The sequence below is a fragment of the Heliangelus exortis genome, chromosome 4 (assembly GCF_036169615.1).
Source record: "Heliangelus exortis chromosome 4, bHelExo1.hap1, whole genome shotgun sequence".
NCBI lineage: Eukaryota > Metazoa > Chordata > Aves > Apodiformes > Trochilidae > Heliangelus > Heliangelus exortis.
In genome coordinates this window covers 11,455,140-11,475,622 of record NC_092425.1, presented here as the reverse complement: position 1 = coordinate 11,475,622, position 20,483 = coordinate 11,455,140, and the positions used below count along the sequence as shown (strand labels likewise).

At 43.8% G+C, this 20,483-nt stretch overlaps 1 protein-coding gene across 5 annotated transcripts in view; it reads left to right on the top strand.

The window, feature by feature from the left end:
- The first annotated feature begins 4,099 nt into the window (after positions 1–4,099).
- Positions 4,100–20,483, top strand: part of DCHS2 (dachsous cadherin-related 2) — a 116,321-nt gene continuing 99,937 nt past the window's right edge. For all 5 annotated transcript variants that reach the window (XM_071743009.1, XM_071743008.1, XM_071743007.1 and 2 more), the window contains exon 1: positions 4,100–5,959. In XM_071743009.1, coding sequence (XP_071599110.1) covers positions 4,139–5,959 — 1,821 coding nt within the window. In that variant the 5' untranslated portion in view covers positions 4,100–4,138. The remainder of the gene's footprint in view (positions 5,960–20,483) is intronic.

Sequence of the window (20,483 nt, the reverse complement as noted above, 5' to 3'; positions counted from 1 at the left end):
ATGAGCTAAGTGACCTAGAAATAAAGTTAATGTAAAAATATTGATCTTGGTAACCCTACTTAGATGGTTATATCTGCGTGACAAATTCTGAAATAATTGCCCACAGAAGGCAACACCCGCTCCACAGATGGAGTGAAGGCATCAGAGTACATTTACTATGAAAGGAAAAAAAAAAAACCCTGCTACTACTGGTCATAGCACAGCCTTATAGCTCTCAGACTACCATAAAAGTCTTTCCTACCTTTGCACAGGTATGTTATTTCCAATCACATTCTGGCATCAAATCTATTTTTCATCACTGAAGGCCAAGAATTTGTTCCACAGCAAAATGAGTTCTACAGATCAGTTTGTGATCAAGACCAAAGGCTACCAGTAGGTAAAAAAAAAAAACCAACCCAAACTGTTAACTATGTTTCACTGCATTTATAAGGAAACCAGTTCTATACTTAGCTTTCTGTTATAGTAACTGTGACCAGCCTTCATCTGGTCACCAGCAATTCCTTTCTGCAGCTGACACTTTTTCAAAGAGGTGTTGCTGAAATCAATATACGTGTGTCTAGGGAACAATAAATAATGAAACACCTGATGTTCTGCGAAGTTAATGCTTTCTCCATACATCAGGTATTTTGGGCTGAATATCTGTAGTGACCCCAGCCAGTAAGGCTGTAGACAGACATCCTTTCTCAGATCTAGCTGCAAGAGTTGAAGATTTTAGTGCTTCCTCATCCCACAAGTTTGCCAGAAAGCTGATTTATATGGGATCTTTGTAATCCAGTGTAGGGGGAAAAAAAATCACTTGGGTTAATGGAGATTATTGTTTCAGCATTGCTTAAAGCTAATCTTTGTCCTTAAAAGTATATCCAGAGGGGATCTGGGAACACCACCTGGTAGGCAGAAATAGAAGCATGGTGCCTGCTGGCTGAAAGGCAGTAATGAACAGCCAAGACCATACTGCTCTCAAGCAGCACAGGAAATAACTTCATGGCAAGATTTCCCCTTTTCAAGAATTTTTATTTAGTTCAGCTCTGTCTGGAGCAGTTCAGGCACTCTCTGCCTGATCCGATGAGCCCTGGAATGGATCCTGTAGCACTCCCACCCTGCGTCAGTCCCGACTCAGCTGGTTTGGCTTAAACTGCTGCTACTGGTGAAGATGGTTTGGAGGAAGCCAGGAAGCTGGAGAAAAGGAAGCAGTCATGCTGCTTTACCACCTCAGCCATCTTCAGCATCGGAGGGTCACAGATTAAGCTGCCACAGCTGTTGTGTGGGCAAGGCAATGTTTTTAGGGAGAATTAACTCTAATAAGGATGGACCTTCATGGTTGTAACAACACTATTTCTGTTTCAGTGATCTTTTGTGCTCTAGTATTGTATCACAGCTTTAGTTTGCTGCAGTTTAATTCTCCTTGAGGGAAATAAAATTTCCAATTAATCCAAGGAGGATTAAGCTACAGAAAATACTGAGTTACTAATACAGGCCAATTAGATTGGAGCAGCTGATATAGTTATCACCTTCTGGTTTCCTCCCTTGTTGCTTTCTTGGGGCCAGTCTGGCTCTCTGCCACAAGAACAGCTGAACTGATATATGGAACAGCTCTGGGAATGCCAGAGTTCACTGCCTTGCCCAGTGGCATGGAATGATGCTCAGGTAGGGTTGGCCTGAAAGGGCAGGCCTGGAAATGTCAGTGGTTTAAAAGAGGATTCACAAACTGTCCACCACCAGCCAGAGGTGGCCACCTGTAGGAAGGGAGATGTCAGCAGGAGAAGTAACTGATACTGCTATCTGACTGAGCATGCTGGCTCATAAGCAGATGATCCCTTCCCAGTTGGAATGCAGAGGCACTCAGCATGCTCTAACCAGCACCTCTTGCTTTCAGACTAGAAGGCCTGGCAGATCTGGGTTGCTGGCAAGTGTTTTCTCTTAGGAGAGTGACTATTACTAGGTCACTAGTACTAGGGAGGTGACGTACTAAAAGTTTGCACCCTTGCTTCCTTCAGGATAATGTCATCATGGCAGCTTCCCTCCATGCCTCATGTGATGCCACTTTTTGTATAGGTCAACATGTTGCTGAGAAAACAGCAGGGGTAGCTAAATATATCCAGGAGACAGCAGACATCTCAAGATTCAGAAACTTCTGTTTGTGATTTATGGAAGCAAAGGAGTGAGATCATGAACATGGCAAGAGAGAGAAAAAGCTTAAGAAGAGAATGGAGGAAAGAAGAAAAGGCTGATAGAAGGCAGAGACATAGAACGTGGAGGAACACTTAAAAGGTAAGGCTCACACTCACACTAGAGCAGAGACAGCATCTGTAGTGTCTCAAAGATGTGGTATTTCTGGAAACATGCTGTAGCTGGTCAGTGCTTTTATAGTACTTTACTTCTTATAAAACTGTTTAAGTACCCTGGCCTCACAAAATACGCAAATGCTCAGTTATGTATTAATAGTGCCAGAACCAGAGACAACCAGGTTGGTCTTATTTTTTTCCCCTGTTGTCTTCACGCATGCTGTATCTGAATCCAGAACTTCACTCTTTAGGCACTGCTTGACCTTGGCAACAGCAGGTTTTGTTTAGTTTTTCAGTGAGTGTGCCTGATTGAACATGATTCACATGTTTTCTTAGTGACTGCATGGGCTGCATGGGACATGGCTGTTTTTCCAAACTTGCTGTGATTCAATGGAATTCAGGCATTTTCATATTGAACATCTGTGACTTGGGGAGGATCCATGTGTTTTCTCAATGAATATGAATGGAACTGGCAAGGGCCTCTGCGTTTCCTTCTTGCTTCTATGCTTGTAATTATCACCATTTATAAATATACAGAGACTTTCCTGAGAAGATCTGACAATATCTGAGCTTTTGTTCAGCTTTGTCACTCCATATAGGGGGGCAAGTCAGATACAGTGGATACATGTGTCTCCCCTACCACGCGTGCAGATGCACACAAAGACTTATTTTAGAACCTAATTCTCCCTCTTACCTAGCTGTGTGGAACTGTTAGGTCCTAAATGTTTGGAAAAAACCCTCCTCCTCCCCTTCACCTCCCTTGTATTAATATGTCAAGGGCTGTTGCAGTGGCTTTGTCCCCTCCTTGGGGAATGGCTGCTCTGGAAGCAGTACTTGAGTGGTTCTCCTGTGACCAGGAGAAGTGGAAAATAGCAGAACAGCTGCCCTGCCAAGTGTCCCTTTGTAAGAGAGGACTAAGCTACAGTAACTCCTGCTCCTTTCATGTCTTTGTCCTGGTTTTACTTGGCTGTAGTAGGATGAATTTACTTTTCTCCAACCGACAGCCAAACTTTTGGATGAGTGGGAACAGCAAAAGACTGGTAACTGATGAAGTATTGTACTTAGCTTTCATGGGAAAATGGATGGCTGGTACTTAGCATTTATATGATGTTGTATATTCCCAGTGCCACAGAAGAAACACTACTTCATCCTTAGACCGTTCCCAGTTAGATATGGGAGTCAGGAATGGTGAAAAAGGAAGGTGACTCTGGTCTTGTTGAAGCTGATGAAAGTTTCTACTTAATGTTGGTTTCTGGTAAATGCCTCCCTGCTGTGCTGAGCACTATTTACTGACCTAATGCTAGGATAAGAACAAGTTTTTTCATTGAAAACGAGGACCAGAATATTAAAAGGAGAAAAATCCTTGCTGAACTGACAAAGTCGTTCATCCTCACAGATTTCCCTCTTATTTAAATTCTCCCCCTCTCTGAGGCATGCCTCTGCATCCAGAGGCAACTCATGCTCTGGTCACCCTTTTTCCCCATCACCAGCTTAGCCAGCCTCTCCCCCGAGGGACCAATTTCGGGGAAGACCTTTTCAGCTTCAGGGCAGTCAGTCCTAGAGCATCGCCACACCACCCAGACCCTGTCCCACATAGGCAGACAGCCCCCGGGAGAGTGGGGGCTGGGTGGGTGGGTGGGCGGCGGCCCGTCAGCGCTGCGGGGGCCGGCGAGACCCGGCGGGGCGGGGGCTGTGCGGGGCGGTGGCAGCGGGGAGCCGCCCTCCCCGCCCCCTTGCACAAGCTTGTCCTTCCCAGCACCAGTGCCGGGTCGGATTTCCTCTCGCAGCGGCGGGGCGAAGCCACCTGCCCGGCGGCGGGGTGCAGGGTGCCCGCGATGCCGTCTTAACGGCGGAGCATGGCGCGGCGGCTGCGGGGCGGCAGGTGCCGGGGCGGGCCGGGCGGCGGTCCCCAGACGGGGCGGGCGCTGGCGCTGCTGGTACCGCTGTGGCTGTGGGCGGCGGGCGGCTTTGCGGCTCCGGTGTATAACCTGAGCCTGGCGGTGGACGAGGGTCTGCCGGCCGAGACGCTGGTAGGGGACATCCGAGCGGGGCTGCCGGCGGGAGCGGGACCGCCGGGAGGCTTCCTGCTGTCAGAGGGGAGCGGCGAGTCTGCGGTGCTGGCCGATTTCCACATCCATCCGGAGACGGGCATCATCCGCACGGCGCGGCGGCTGGACCGGGAGCGGCGGGCGCGCTACAGCTTCGCGGCGGCCACGCTGCGCGGCGAGGTGGTGCAGGTGGAGATCGCGGTCACCGACGTGAACGACCACCCGCCGCGATTCCTGCGGGATTACCTGCAGCTCAACATCTCCGAGCTCAGCCCGCCCGGCACCGCCTTCCGCCTCCCGGCCGCCCGCGACCCCGACGCCGGCCGCTTCGGTACGCAGGGTTACGCGTTGCTGGAGGAGGAGGGCAGCGCGGTGGGGGAGCCGCCGCTCTTCCAGCTGCGCTACGGGCGGCCGGAGCCGCTGGAGCTGGTGCTGCTGCGGCGGCTGGACCGGGAGCGGGCCGAGACGCACCGGCTGGTGGTTGAGGCGTGGGACGGCGGCAGCCCGCGGCGCCGGGGCCGCCTGCGGGTGTTGGTGCGGGTGCTGGACGAGAACGACAACGCGCCCGCCTTTAGCCGCAGCGAGTACCGGGTTCGGCTGCGGGAGGACGCGCCGCCCGGCACCGCCGTCTGCCGCCTGCGGGCCACCGACCCGGACCTGGGGGCTAACGGGGAAGTGCACTACGTCATCAGCCGACGGCAGAGCGACCCCGACGGTTACTTCGCGGTGGAGGAGCGCAGCGGCATCCTGCGCCTCCGCCGCCCGCTGGACCGCGAGGCTCGGGCGCTGCACCGGCTGGTGGTGGAGGCGCGGGACGGCGGCGCCCAGCCCGAGGTCTCCAGCGCCCTCGTTTCCGTGGCCGTGCTGGACGTGAACGACAACCGCCCCGCCGTCCGCCTGCTCTACCTCACCGAGAGCGGCGGCCCGCGGGTCTCCGAGGGGGCAAGGCCCGGCGACTACGTGGCCCGCGTGTCCGTCTCGGACGCCGACGAGGGCGGCGAGGCGGCGGCAGAGGGCGGCGGCGGCGTCGCGCTGTCGCTGCTGGGCGGCGAGGGTGCCTTCGCGCTGCGCCCGGCCGGCGCCGGCGTCTTCTTCCTCTGCGTGGCGGGACCGCTGGACCGCGAGAGCCGCGACCTGTACGAGCTGCGGCTGGTGGCCACCGACGGCGGCGTCCCGCCGCTCTCCGCCGAGGAGCCGCTGCTGCTGCGCGTCTCCGACCTCAACGACGAGGCGCCCGCCTTCCCGCAGCCTCACTACCGCGCCGCCGTCTCCGAGGCCGCCTCCCCCGGCACCGCCGTGCTCCGCCTCAGCGCCTCCGACGCCGACGAGCCGGGCTCGCCCAACGCCGAGGTGCGGTACTCGCTGGAGGGGGACCCGACCGCCCTGGCCCTGCTGCGCATCGACGCCCGCAGCGGCGCCGTCAGCACCCGCGCCCGCCTGGACCGGGAGCGGCAGGCGGCGCTGGAGCTGCGCGTGGTGGCGCGGGACGGCGGGAGGCCCCCGCGCGCCGCCGCCTGCCGCCTCAGCGTCCGCGTAGAGGACGCCAACGACAACGAACCCCGGTTCCAGAGCCAGGTCTACCGCGCCCGCCTGCCCGAGCACGCCGCTCCCGGCCGCTGCCTCCTCCAGGTGAGCCGGGAGGGACCTCGGGATGGGGACGGGACCCCGGAGGGCTTGTGCGGGGTGATGCCCCGCGGGGGCGCCCGGTGCGGACGGAGGAGGAGGAGCTGAGGGTGCGGTGAGAAGGTGCTGGTGGTGTCCGTTAGGCGCGCGCCCCGCCTGCCGGGCCGCTGACCCCGAGTCAGAGCGGTTCCAATATTTATCCAGTGGTTTATCTATATGCGATAGGCGCTTTATATATATCTATCTATATATATATATAAATATATAAAACGGTGCTGTTGAAGGCTTTGGCTGAACTCCGGGGCGCCGTGAGTGGAGCTGGGTTAATCGGCGCACCCGTAGCGCTGTGTTCTCTGCACCTGTGCCCCTAAAAGTACATCCCGTGACGCGTGTGGCGTGGGCAATGGGCAGGGAAGCTCGGGGCTCCAGAGGGAATCGGGTATCGGCTCCCCTGGAATTCCAAAGGGAGGTAACTGCCTGTGGTATATGTGAGGACGTGAGATTGTCCTCAACAGTGCCAGCAGTAAGAGCCATCTCTGAGGGTGCCTGTCACCCATGCTAGAACAGAGGCACCCAGACAGTAACACAGAGGGACGTGAAATTAAAAAATTGCTTCTGGGGCTTTGTAATATTTCCAGAGCGCTCTGCTTAACCAAAATAATGCCTTCACTCTGCCTTCAGAGAAAAGGCACACACCTCGAGTACTGTGTCCAGTTTTGGGCCCCTCAGTTCAGGAAGGATATCGAGGTCCTGGAACAGGTCCAAAGGAGGGCAACCAGGCTGGTGAAGGGACTCGAGCACAGGCCCTATGAAGAGAGGCTGAGGGAGCTGGGGGTGTTCAGCCTGGAGAAGAGGAGGCTCAGGGGAGACCTCATCGCTCTCTACAACTACCTGAAAGGAGGTTGGAGCCAGGGGGGGGTTGGTCTCTTTTCCCAGACGACTTTCAACAAGACAAGAGGACACAGTCTTAAGTTGTGCCAGGGGAGATTTAGGCTGGATATCAGAAAGAATTTTTTTACGGAGAGGGTGATCAGGCAATGGAATGGACTGCCCGGTGAGGTGGTGGATTCTTCATCCCTAGAGACATTTAAAAAGAGACTGGATGTGGCACTCAGTGCCATGGTCTAGCAACCGCACCGGTGGGTCAAGGATTGGACTTGATGATCTCTGAGGTCCCTTCCAACCCAGCCAATTCTATGATTCTATGAAAATGGCTAATGCTAATAAAGAGAGGCTTTTGGTTGTCTATCAAAAAACCTTTATTCCTTTCAAGTGAGACTGGATACTTTGCAGGGCCAGGAGTTGGTTGATAGCCCTGCTTTTAGCTTGGAAGGAGGTTTCAGAATGTATACCTTTGAACAGAGCTGCCTTGTCCACCTGTAGAAAAGTCACAGCAGTTGGTGGAGATACAAATATTTTGGAGTTTGTGCTGAAACCTGCATAAATTTGGGAAAAAAAAATGTGCTGAAGAAGAGACCTAGGGAGAGTTGCAATGTGTTTTTCCAGTACCTTTGAAGAATAATTATTCTGTCTTTATCTCCAGGTGCTCTGCTTAATTTATTTTAAAATGAGTAACCATTAATGATGTTTTGTGTCTAACAACCATTTTTTTTCCCACAAAAAGTGTTTTCCTCTTTTTGATTGCACTCAGATGTCAAAAACTACACAATTTGCATAGCCTTAATAAAACTCAACCTGCAGAAAGTTTGGGAAGGTTGACCTCATGGAGCATTTTATTTCTTACTCCAAACTATAAAGGAAATTCAGTCATTGCCCTTTCTTTTTTTTCACCAGCCCTCTGTGAAAAAAAGAATATTCTGCCCTAGGAAAGACCAGGAGGAAGTTAATGTAATTTTAAAAGCTCACCATCTCCTGGGGAGGGGCGAGGACCTGGACACAGGTGTCTGTGGTGCTAGAAGCCATGGGAGAACACTGCCACAGCTGGAGTTGATACACAGGGATTTTTTGCTTTTGAGTTAACCAGTATCCTAAAGGATACATAAAGCATTTTAAAGAAAATAACCTGTGAAGTTTTGTTATTTTTTTTTCCTTGTGGGTTCTTATAGACTGATTATGCTGATTTTGTAGCTGGTTGAGGGTGTCATGTAGATATCTGTGATGTACTGAATTTTGAAAGTGTCACCATGCTGCCAGAATCCTGTTTAGAGAGTCAAAAGAAATAGGTCCTGGTGGCTGAAACCTGGGATATTTAAGCCAAAGGTGAATGAGAATGAGGGATGATGTGTAGAAGGAATAGCAGATGAGAATCCCATAGACTGCCAGGGAAGGAAATTGGTGTTTCTACTTGCAGGTTTATCCTGGGTCATCATAGTGATGTTCAGGCTTCATACTACATTGTATAGTAGGCTTAAATCTGAAACATAACCACCATTTAAGCTTTAAACATACCCACCTTTTACAATTATCCTCATACCATTTTCCCTATTTTCCTTCTACTCAACCAATCTGGGCAGGAAAAGCTGTCAGGAAGCATGTGGCTTCATTTATGTTTCTCCAGGAGTTGCAGCTTGTGATAAGAAAGAATAAATTAGTTTTTGGTTTGGCCAAGCCGTTTCTTAGGGTCTGTGGTACAAGTCCTGTCTCTGACTGGGCTCTTGAGCTTAAAAGCTATCATAAAAGGGAGATAACCAGAAACTATAATGTTTCTGTTCCTGCAGAACTGGAAACAAACCAAGCCACCAAAGAAGGCTACACATGCAACTTAGTTTCCTCTGCTCCACCACCCACTTCGGGCAGCTGAAGAGGACTGCAGCTGTTTATCACACATTTGTGATAAACATCTGTACTCTGCCTCACATTTAGATCACAGTCATAGCTGCTGAAATTCTTCTAAACCTTTTAGTCTGTCCCTGCTGCAGGCAGAGGGACTCTTGCAGCAGGGCATCACTGAAGTCTTGTTTGGTAGTGAGCTTTGCTTGGGAGCCAGCTGATGACAAACCCTTGCTTTATAGACCATGTGTCTGGAGTGTTCTGCCCTAGTGCTTTGCTGAAGCTCTGCTCAGCCACTAAATACTGGCCAGTTTATTCCCTTGTGTTGTGATTGTGTGTTGATAATAGGAGATTTATTTTTTTTCTTCTGGAAAATATTTTGCTCTTGCTGTGGTTGTTATTCAGGTTATCTTCATTCCTCTTGTTCCTATCCAGAAATGTGGCCCATCGTGTGGGCTAGATTTATGAATGGGTCAACCTGCCTGTAAGTCTGTCTGTCTTTTACCAGTTTTTCCTACTTAATAGGAATTCACTGGTTAGAATTAGCTGGGCACTTAAAAGATGTAGTTTTCAATCACTTTTGGAAACATTGCTTTATTCCAGGAATCTCTGTATGGGCTCTTCTGTGTTGACAAAAGGCTTTCCTTTCCAGAACAGATTGACCAGTAAAGGAGAGTGTAATGATTGTGTCACTGGGGAAAATATTACCCATGGAGGTCAGAAATCTGAGCAGAAAAATGAAAGTCTAAAAGAGCAGGGTAAATCAATGGTAAAGTAATGGGCTATTGGATACTTGGAAGTAGAGCAAAAGTATGCATTGAAACACAAGTAGATTTTTTGAGATGTTAACAGTGTTTGTCACATTTTTATCTATTTTTTGATACTGAACTTCTGGTTTGTTACTGGTTGTTACAGCCACACTTTTGTTAAAATCTAAGCTTTGCTGGTGGAATGACTAAAAAGAAGCAAGCCAAAAAAAAGATGCAGGCACAGGGTGAAAAAGGTGAATGCAGTAGGAGAGAAAACACGGGCCAATACAATTTGCAGTAATAAAAACGGAAGCAGCAGAAGCACTCTTTGTGCCATGTGATGTCAGCAAATGTTTCAGTAATTATTTATTCAGATGAATCAACATCCCTGTTTCTTCATGTGGAGGTAGTGTATGTTATTTTTGAGTGTTCACTGACCTTAATGATGACATTTTTTACTCTTATTATTATGATAAACTTTCAGCATAATGTAAATCTGTTTCCTGAAGATCTTCAGCATGATTTACAAAAGTGGTAAGATGGAGGAATGAGTGAGAGCACCTTGAGCTTTCCCCTGTTTGCTTTTTTTTGTTTGGTTGTTTTTTTGCTTTTTTTTTTTTTTTTTTTTTTGGTTTTGTTTTTTCTTTGGTTGGTTTTTTTGTGGGTTTTTGGCTTGTGGTGGTGATTATGTCCTATTTTTGCACTACTTGGGTGTCAGCTTGGCAATTTTAGGTGGATCTGGCATCTGATGGTGAATACCTCTGTGATAATGGCACCTTTTTGGTCTAAGAATATGACAAAGTATCTCTCTTCTGACCTATTCTTTTAGTCCCATGAATAAAGTATGGAATAAAGCTTTGCTAACATATATTTAATTCTCATTACCAATTTTAATTTCTGGCTTTAAGTGATTGCAGTGCTTTTCAATGCTTATTGTTCTGGTTCTCTCCAGTGTTCAATATGTCTCCAAATTATAGCACTGAGTTGTTAGGCTCACCAGAACCTTTTCAGTCTTGTAGCTGAAATGGTAATTTATTTCTTTTTTTTCATGGGGCAAGCTAGAACTTGATCTAAAGGGAAATAATTCAGCACATCAGGTGGCACCACTTTTACTTGTGTTGTACCTTATGTCTTGATGGCAAATATTATCTGGTTTGTATCTTCCTGCATAAAAGTGTATTTCTCCCTTACTGGGCTGTGCAGAGCTTATGGTTAGAAAGAGAGCTGGTGACTGTATCAGCTGAACTCATATTTTGAACTTAATGTAGGCATTTATTTAGTGTTATACAGCATAATACATTATATATCTATTTTTGGGGCTTGTAGGTTAAACTGGCTTTCAGTACCTGGGTATGCTGTAGCTTGTAAGTGCTGCATAGCATGAATGTAGTTCAATTTATACTGCAGATACATTCTTAGGAGAAGTATAATGAATTATGTACCTCAGATTGCATCTTGAAGAGAACATTTTCATGAATTAGTTACAGTCATGTCAGTAGATTAAGATTTTTTTTCCATTATTATTATTTATTAGAAAATACATATTTAGTGGCTTTAGAATCATCTCTTACAGAGCAGAGGAACAGAAAAAACCATATGTTATCTATCAAACAATAAAAACCTGGGTGCATTCCACTGTTATGGCAACTTGCACTTTTCTGGTCCATTAAGGAGGCTGTTTTAACTCATTGGTTATTGCTCCTAAGTTCTCTTTATTTAAAAATAACAGACTTTCTGATGCTGAGATTGTGGGAGGTTTGTAAATGCAATGACAGCAAAGAAAGATTTTGTATAAAGCTCTTAAAGCAAACCTAAGCATGCTAGAAATTACAGAATAATAAACTTAGGGGGCTTTAGAAGATAATATTAAAAGCTATAATATATGTAAAAGGGGTGTGTGAGTTTTGAGGATTTTTAAATACTTACTATAGTACTTACTATATTTGAGAGAAATTCTTACTTGAAATACACATTTCCAAGAGGTACCTGCAGAATGAAAGAGTTCCAAAAAAAAGCATTTTAACATGCATCTTTTCCTAATTTTCTATGTTTTGTACAAAAGAAAAAAGAAAGCTAAGAGAACAGAAAGGAATGGAGGATATGTGCCTGCTGTGAGGGATGGAGATTTAGAGACTCATCTCTCATAGAGGTGCTGAGCAGGTAGCATCATTACCTGGAGGCTGCATTTTTCTTCCTTTTCTTTTCCTGAATGTTGAAGCAAGGAGCTAAAAGGACAATCCTTTCTCTGATGCTTTTGGTTCTGGATCATTTAGTCCATGTTCAGTCATTACTGAAACTAGAAATTAAGTCAGCAAACTAGGTAGGTTTGCAGAAGTTATTAAGAGCTATAAAATCAAACACCCTGGCTAGAGAAAAGACAGAAAGAAGACAGAGGTCAGGCCATGCATTCCTCTGCTTCTTGAGCTTCCCAGGTCTAATTTTCACTGCATCCAATTTAAAGAAGTTGTCTGCAGAAAAGGTAGATTTTGTTGTTGGCTTAGAATGCTATTGTGTTTTACAACTAAACCAGTTGATAATAGAGTGACCAAACCACAGACTAAACTACAGTTAATAGCAAAGAAATTTATAATCTAACCTATAATGCAAAATATTTATTTATCCAGTTTGTATTTTTTTAATTTTACTGAGTCTGAAAGCATTTAGCATGCCATGGTATACCTGTTAGGTATGTGATTTTTGTAGCAATTATTTCTTTCTAAATTCACAACAAATAGCCACTTGTACTCCAGAAACCACTGCATGGATTCTCAGTAGATTATAATGGCTTTGTAGCTATAAAATGACTTTTTATGGCTATGCACAAGGTTTTGTAGTTTATTAATATATAGCTGTAGAGGTGTGGATGGTCTGAGCTTAGAGATGAATAGATGTGTTTTTGAACCTGTGAAGTAGTCTGCTGATTGCAGTGCTGAGCTGATTGCATTAAGGGAGAAAAATGGAAAAAAAATCATTATTTTAAAGTAATTTTTAAATGAATAAGATTCCTACATATTATTTTTGCTTAAGATTTATAGTTGTGATGCCCTTCTAGCATTTTAACTATAGGAAAATTGTTCCATTTATAATGGAAAAGTTAATAAGAATGAGAGTCTGTTCCTTGATGCAGTCCTTTCAGTGTCAGCATCCAGCACCAAATGGATACTTTGTAGATGTAAGAAGGATTTCAGCTGTAGATTCAAGATCCCTGAAAATGCAACGATATGAGAAATGGGAGGTGGAAATGTTTGACTTTTGCTGTTCTTAGTTTGAAGTCACTCTTAAATGTGGCAAGTGTTAAATTATGAGTGTTTATCACCTGCAAAGAACAGAACTCTGGAGCTAATCCCTCCCTGCCCATGAGCTGAGTCTACAGCAGTTTGCTAACAAAAGCCACCAAGAACAAGACCGTGCAAAACACTGAAACTTCATTGATGTTGAAACATTTGGCTTTTATTTGAGAATTTAAAATTACGTGAAAGTTGGAAAACAAAACCATTTTTAAACTACTGCAGATAATGACCTTTTTTTGCCAGTTCTCAGGAATTTTTTTAAATTGTCAGCAAAGTGAAAGGAAGAGGGAACATTTAAGGGTGGTGTGTGGCTGAGTCTGAAATTGCCTGTACTTTGGTGTACAGCCACGATGAGAAAGCAGACTTGCTTGATAAAGATATGGTTGTCAGAGAAATTAGATGCATTCTTAGCTTTGGTGTAGTAGGAGAGGTGTAAGGATATTAAATAGTGTTAAACAAGTGCTGTATATTTCAGAGATCTGTGAATTAAAATATTATGTATAAGACTGCTCAGAGCACCAGCAGCTAACATAGAATCCTTGAATACCTTTTACTACTAAGTTTGTAAAGTTTTATGCAGCATAACAAATCCACATTCAGCTAAGTGTCCAGCAAGTGTTCATTCATAGCCACTGATCTGGAGTAATGACTGTGAGCTGCTTTTTTAGATGGAAGGCAATCCAATTCTGAAATGGAGAGTTCACCTTTATACAAAGAGCTGAATTCAGCAGTTGTCTTATCATACACTTGAGCAAATTATTAATAAGCTCTAAATGGCTGGGTATAGCCTGTCCATTTATCAAATATTAATGTCATTTTATCATCCATATAGATTTTCATAAGTTGCTAGATCAGCAGAAGGCTTTCCTGGAAGGTTTTAAAGCACTGGGGAATAGATGAATTAGGAATCTCTTAAGTTCCAGCTTGCTAGGCAAACAAATTGACACCTTGCAAAATGAACCTTTTTATTTTACCTTGGTGCTCAATTCATTCTTGAAAACACATTTCTAATTGCATGAAAAAAGAGCAATGAGTTACAGACTCTGCATTTCTCTTTTAAAATGCATGAATTTGATTTAGAACCTAGACAGATGCTTTATGGACTTCAGTGTGCACTTAAGTAGCTTGGAGAAACTTGTTCTGCAGAACAGTAACAACAGAGTTTGTGCAATCCCTACCCACATTCGGTGTGAACTGGTGAGTAATATGAACACTGCTGGAGTGAGGAGCAGGGCTCTTTGATTATCAAAATTCTGCTGCCAGTGTCAACAGGCTGGAGATGCAGGTAACAGAGCACGTGGGGGAAAATGCCCCACAGCTCACTTGACACAGGTGCTGGATGTAGGAGCCTGTGTAGATATTGTACTGGAGCAGGATCACATCTAGCCCCATACTGGTTTTCTTGCACATGTTTAAAGCACGTGCCCTGGAGGAGTGTGAAAACTGAGCAAACAATATGTGAATCTTCTCCTTATGGATCCTTGGTGTAAGGACATCCCAAGCAAGACTGGGTGAAGCTTGGGGCAACTTAGTCTAGTGAAAGGCATCCCTGCCAATGCAGGGGGTTGAAAATTGATGATCTTTAAGGTCCCTTCCAATCCAACCCATTCTATGAGTCTGTGATAATTCTATATATTTGTAACTCTGAATGGATTTTTTTTTTTTTTTTTTTTTTTTTTTTTGTGGGCCTTACTTAGCCCTCAGCTTTTTTCAAGTATCATCAGCACTGTGTCAGGGGACGTGCAATCAGCTACCAGCTCCATGAGGAATTACCCCTTTGCTTTGAACCTGGAGACAGAGAATGATTTGTCCCAACTACTCATGGTTTCACACATCTGTTACACCACCTCTCCATCTCATTTCCAGTACTGCTTCTTGTTAGTTGACAAAAAAATAGTGAATGTTGAATTGCATGGGATTTACACCATGCCTGGGCAACATGTCCAGTAGTGTATTTAGCATTGCAAGAGAAAGATGTGCAGATACTTCTAACCTCTATGTACTGAACTGCTCTCCTCTATAAATGATATATATTTATATATAAATGTGCAGCAGATTAAACAGTTGTATCTATGTAACACATACATGACCAAATGAAATAACTCAGCATTTACAGTAACTGCTAATTGACTCTAATGCAGCAAGGCTGTTTGTAAGGACCCCTGTGCTGGCTGACTATGCTTGGATGTAAAATCTCTGCTGATTCCTCTAGGTAATTATTTGGAATTATTTGGTTAGGGTGTTCAGTATGGATGCAGAAACTATGTACAATGAAATTGCTGATGAAATTTTGCTGCATCCAAAGGCAATTCTCCTTCCTCACTCAGTCCTGGTTAAGTCAAGTAGTGTAAAGGAAGCAATCTCCACGTGGGTAAACTTGACAGTGCAACCCAAAGTCTCACTCTGCATGGTAGCATCTAACAGTTTGTAGAACACGTTTTAAGGGGCCATGTTATGTTGCAACCTTTTTTGTGCCTGGTTCCTCAAGCTTCCCATAGATCCATGTGTGGATCAAATGTATGGATAGTGCTTTGTTTAGAGTGGGTTTTCGTTCTGTAGCTGAAAGTACAACATAAGAGACTCAGCTCTAGGTTCTGTCTTTACCTCTTTTTTCACTAAACAAAACCAAGCATTACATTTATGCCAGACTTCCTAGCTCCATTTCCTGCTGGATATGATTGGAATAAACATCAGGATACTGTTGTGCCTATTTACTTGTGCTCACAGGCTGCACTGCTTTAAGCGTAACACTGTTTCAGTACCCACAATATTTGCTGTAATAGAAGCAAATATACCAACCCCCAGCCTTGACAGATGTCTCAGTCTCCTGCACTGACCTTTTGTAAAGTGTTTTTGTCTCCCTTTCCCCTTCCCTGTCCCCAGCTACTTCCTTCATGCGGAGAATTAGGTTGTCATGCTTAGTCTGCTCCACTTCCACTGCCTTGTGCCTACATCTGGTACTGAGAAAGGGGTAATAGGAAGGGCAGTTTTGTGACTAATGTCTGACTAAACATATGCAAGACAAACAACTTGTATATGCCTTGGGTTTTTTTAACTCTTATAAACAAACACATGTGGTTTAATGCAGTCTCCGAGGAACTGGATGTATTTTACCAGTCAGAGAAATATTGGAGGTTACTGCAGTGTGCCTCTGGTGCATTACCTGCTATATTTTCACATGTGTAAAACCTCAAATACAATTTTATACTACAAATTCAGTTTTTCCTGCTATGTTTTGTAGTTGCATTGAATTCTGAACTAATGTCCTGACGAATGACACAGTAATGCTTTACCAGAGGTTTTTCTCCCAACCATTCTTCTTCAGTGTAGCTGAACTGGTAATAGGCTGATATTTTGTCTGGAACTATGTTTTCTTCTAGACTGTTATCAGTCACAGATACATTCAAATCTTTATCTCTGCTCCTCTACACAAGTAGGGTTACATATCAAACATTCTCAGTAGATGTATAGGCACACAGTTACTGTTCCTTAGGGTTACATTATTAGTCTTTCAATATGCCATTGCCTTGGGTATTTATCCAGTTTGACTCTGTAAGAAATTCCCAACGTTTTTTTTAATTAGCTAATTTTATGGATATATTTCAGTTTGGAACTTTTTTCATTATGATGCTTAATAACATTCCTGTAGGCTCAGTATGCACTTACATGGGCATGGACTCAATAAAATGGGTCCATTGTTCTGTTTTAAAAAGATTTTCAGTTGTCTTAAGATACTCCCATATGGAGAAGAATAAGCTCTTTAAGACAAGGATTGTCCCTTTGCTAATGCTTATGCTGTTTGTTGTATCGTAAGTGCATGCTTAGGGTTTTTTGTGTTCTATTAGAAATTATGTTAATTTGAAGAATGCATAAACACAGGATTTAAACTTTAAAATGTGCAGCTACGTTTTAGGGGAAGGGAAAGAGCATCCTGAATGTACTAACTCGGCATTTGCTCAGTTTTCAGCAGGTTGACTGATTCCTGTTTAAGTGTTCTTTGTGCTGTACTGTTACTCTTGCTCACAAAAACATCAAATACATTTCTGATTTTGCAGCATTTTGAGAAATGAAATAACTGAAAGCACTTCTGATTTCCTGGGGCACGCTCTGCTCACACTTGTAGTTCCTGTAGTGTGGTTCTAAGGTGACCTTGTTACCAAGGGTCACTTAGTGGTTGGAACCACGTTAGGGTCCAGGCTCCAGCTCATGGTGCAAAAATAGAACAAGGCAAAAATTGTTAAAATTGCAGTTGACTGTTTGACTCAGAGCCCAAGATTCAGTAATGCTGGATTTTAAAAATTGCAAAACCTGGTAATTTCTGCCTGCCTTCTGCTTTGCCTGTGCAAAGTAAGTGTAAAATGCCACCATATGGCAGCACTATCAAACATTGTGCCAATTGATGCCTGCACAAGTTGTGAGGCAGTGGGGACCTGGGAGGCTCTTTTCAAAAAAAGCTTTTGTTTCACAGACATGTAGGGAGCTGAGGAACTTAAGCCAGAATGAAACCAGCTGTGACTTGTTCTTTGGGGGCTTTTCAGGTTCTCTGGGTTTTGAAAATTCCAACTTATTTAATGTGTGTCTGTGGGTCTCTGAAGGAGAGGGCAAGCACTGTATGCGTGACAGTGCAGGAGCAAAGGGAGGAAATAAACTCCAATAAAAGTGTGGCTTGCTGTTCTAGAGCATAGAACAACTTCTTAATGTAACATTTTAAAACAATGTGTACTGCAATTAGTAGTAATAGTAGAATAATTATTTTCCCCAAAAGTTTAATGTGAAAACAAAGTCACAACTTAGAAAATCCTCTTTGCTTTAGCTTTACATTTGTATAATTTTTAAAGGACCTAAGAGAGTTTCATACTCGTTTTAAAAAGATAAAGGCAGTCCCCCCATACATTTGGCCTCTCTGTTTGTTTATTTGCTTGCTTGTGTTGCTATTGAAACTCTGTATCCCAGCATTTCTTTCTTTTTTTTTTTTTTCCTTTTTTTTCCTTTTTTTTTCCTTTTTTTCCCCCCATTTTTATTTTATTTTATTTTTTAAGCTGTCTTTGAAGTTGATTTCTTTAGCAATGATTTTGGCAGTACCTCAGTCTTCAAATGATTTTGTTCTGATAAGAGGCTGCTTTTGTGTTCTCTTTCCATTGAAAAAAACAGGCCCCTAATCTCTTAGGTTTGTAATCTGCAGTTACAGAAGTAAGGTTTAAATTTTTGTGGAACTAATCAATAATTGCTTTTTTCAACTTATTTCAATCTCCATTTGTGTTGGTATCTGAGAAGGGGGAAAACACCTGACAGTTGAAACCCACTCTTTGAATATCTGACTGCTTTTAATTTTCTGAGATGCTTGTCTGAAGGGAGGCCCAAAGCCAATATTTGGGAGTTACACCAGAACATGTGTTACATTTCCAGAACCCCATGGTTATGGGATGCAAGTTCTCCTGCCATTTCAAAACCTCTTGTTGAAATGCTATGTTGAAAAATATTTATGTTTCCTGGGAGATTTTTGATGTCTACTGCATCTTATTGTGGAGGCCATTTAAAACCCATGATTTGAGACTTTGATTTGATGTTATGGTACTATTCTTACAAATTGCTTATAGTGGGAACCATGTTTTAGGTCTATGAGCATGCACATGAGAAACATTGGGGAGAAACATTATCAGGTACAAATCAGCCTGCAGAAGATAAGGCTTCTGGGAGATCTTTTAGCAGCTTTCCGGTACCTGAAGGTGTCTTCAGAAAAGCTGGGGAGGGGCTTTTTAGAAGGGCCTGTGGTGATAGCACTATGGAGAATAGTTTCAAACTGAATAATGGTAGATTTAGATTAGATGTTAGGAAGAAATTCTTTACTGTGTGGGTGGTGAGACACTGGCACAGGTTGTCCAGAGAAGCCATGTGTGCCCCATCCCTGGAAGTGTTCAAGGCCAGGTTGGATGGGGCTTTGAGCAACCTGATCTAGTGGGAGGTGTCCCTGTCCTTGCAGGGGGGGTTGGAATGAAACTATCTTTAAGATCCCTTCCAACCCAAGCCGTTCTGTGATTCTATGAAATTTCAGTTCCCACCATCCCCAAGGCCTCCCAGTGACTACATCTCCCCTTGACCCACCTACAGTTCTGGGAAGCAGAGCAGAACTGCTGTGCCTTCTGAAATGCATGGGGAGGCAGGTGTTTTCATCAAGGCTCCAGCTCTAGCTGGACCACCAGACCTCTGTGCCCCATCATCTGTACTTGGTATTTTCCAAATGGTAACTGACAAGTTATTTGCACAGGAATATTAATACTTAAATGGGAATATCTTACCTAAATCAGTCCATTTGTGGTTTTTTAGCCTGAATCACTTTGACTTGTAGTTATCCATGTATGTCTTTTTCTCCTCTTCAGTTTTCAAGGAATAAATTCTCAGCAAAAATATTGGTTTGTTGGCATGTAATTCCGTATTTTTAAACTCTATTTTTATTACTTTGGTTTTGTAGTTCTGTGTAAAGATCCTCTTGATCCTCTTACATTGACAGTGCTTTCCAGTTTGAAGAACTGGTGAATGTCATTGAAGTGCTTATGCTGGTTTTGGGCTTTTTTTTTCTTGTGGTTGGGTTTTGCAGTTTTTTGTGGGTTGTGGGTTTTTTTTTTAAATGAATGAATAGTCCTAATAAGCTGGTTATCAATCCAATCAACCCATTTGTTACTTAACTTTTTCAGAACACCTTGATTCTTTCATGTCTTATTTATTTATGTAGCTTTTTACAATATAATTCTTTGACTAATAGTTGTGTTGTTGGTATTAAATAAAACTTAGAGAAAGGTGATTTCTGTTGGTTGCTTTGCTAAGTCCAAATCAATTTACTTGTATGTCTAGAAAAACCCATTATTGAAAGAATAGTGAGCCAATTGTCAGATGTTTTGCTTTTTTTTTTTCTTTGTTGTTGTGGGTTTTTTAATCTTCTTTTCTATTATTTCTTTATTCTTTGAAGCTTGTTCTCAAGTTTGCATCAGACTGGCAGGATTGTAGTGCCCACAATCAGTTTTCTCCTTTCATTAAGATTCATTAGGATCTGGAATGATTGTGGTTGCAAGCTTTGTGCTTGTAGTTTTATTTGTCAGTTCTTTAATACTTCCAGCTTGGGTCCTCCCACTTTGGGTGCTGTTTGAATTTTAAGATGCCCAACTTCCATCCTTGTAATCTCCCTGCAGTTAGGATGATGATGGTCACTGCTGCTGGCAGAGGTGAGGAAGGCATTCCTGCAGCTCTAGCACAATGGCCAATATTAACAGTGTGCTCTCTCCTCATCTTAGCAAACCCATTTCTGCTTGTTCAGTTCATGGATAGCTGTATGTTTTTATCATGATTGACTGAAGTCCCAGATTTCTCTCATATCCAAACTGGTTTTTATTTGTCATTGTTAACTGTTGATTTTTAACATGATGCATTTATCACATAAAAACTTTGAGATACAGACTTAACTGTTTATTCCTGCATTTAATTTAAACTTTAGTTACAATGACATGGTCTGAAGTATTCGTGTCCAATGGCTCTATTATTTTCAGTGAGCTGTGAGTCTGAGACATTAAAATTCCTCATGAAGAAATCATTCCTGGTGATGTTCTTTCTCCAAGGGCATTATTATTCTCTCTGTATATTCTCTCTTCAGATTTAACTTTGGGACCAAGGAGGCCTATAGCAGATACTCAGCTTTATTCCATGGGATGCTGGGGGAGAAAAACCCTCTGAGCAACATATCCTCTGGGCATTAGCTCAACACTTAACAGC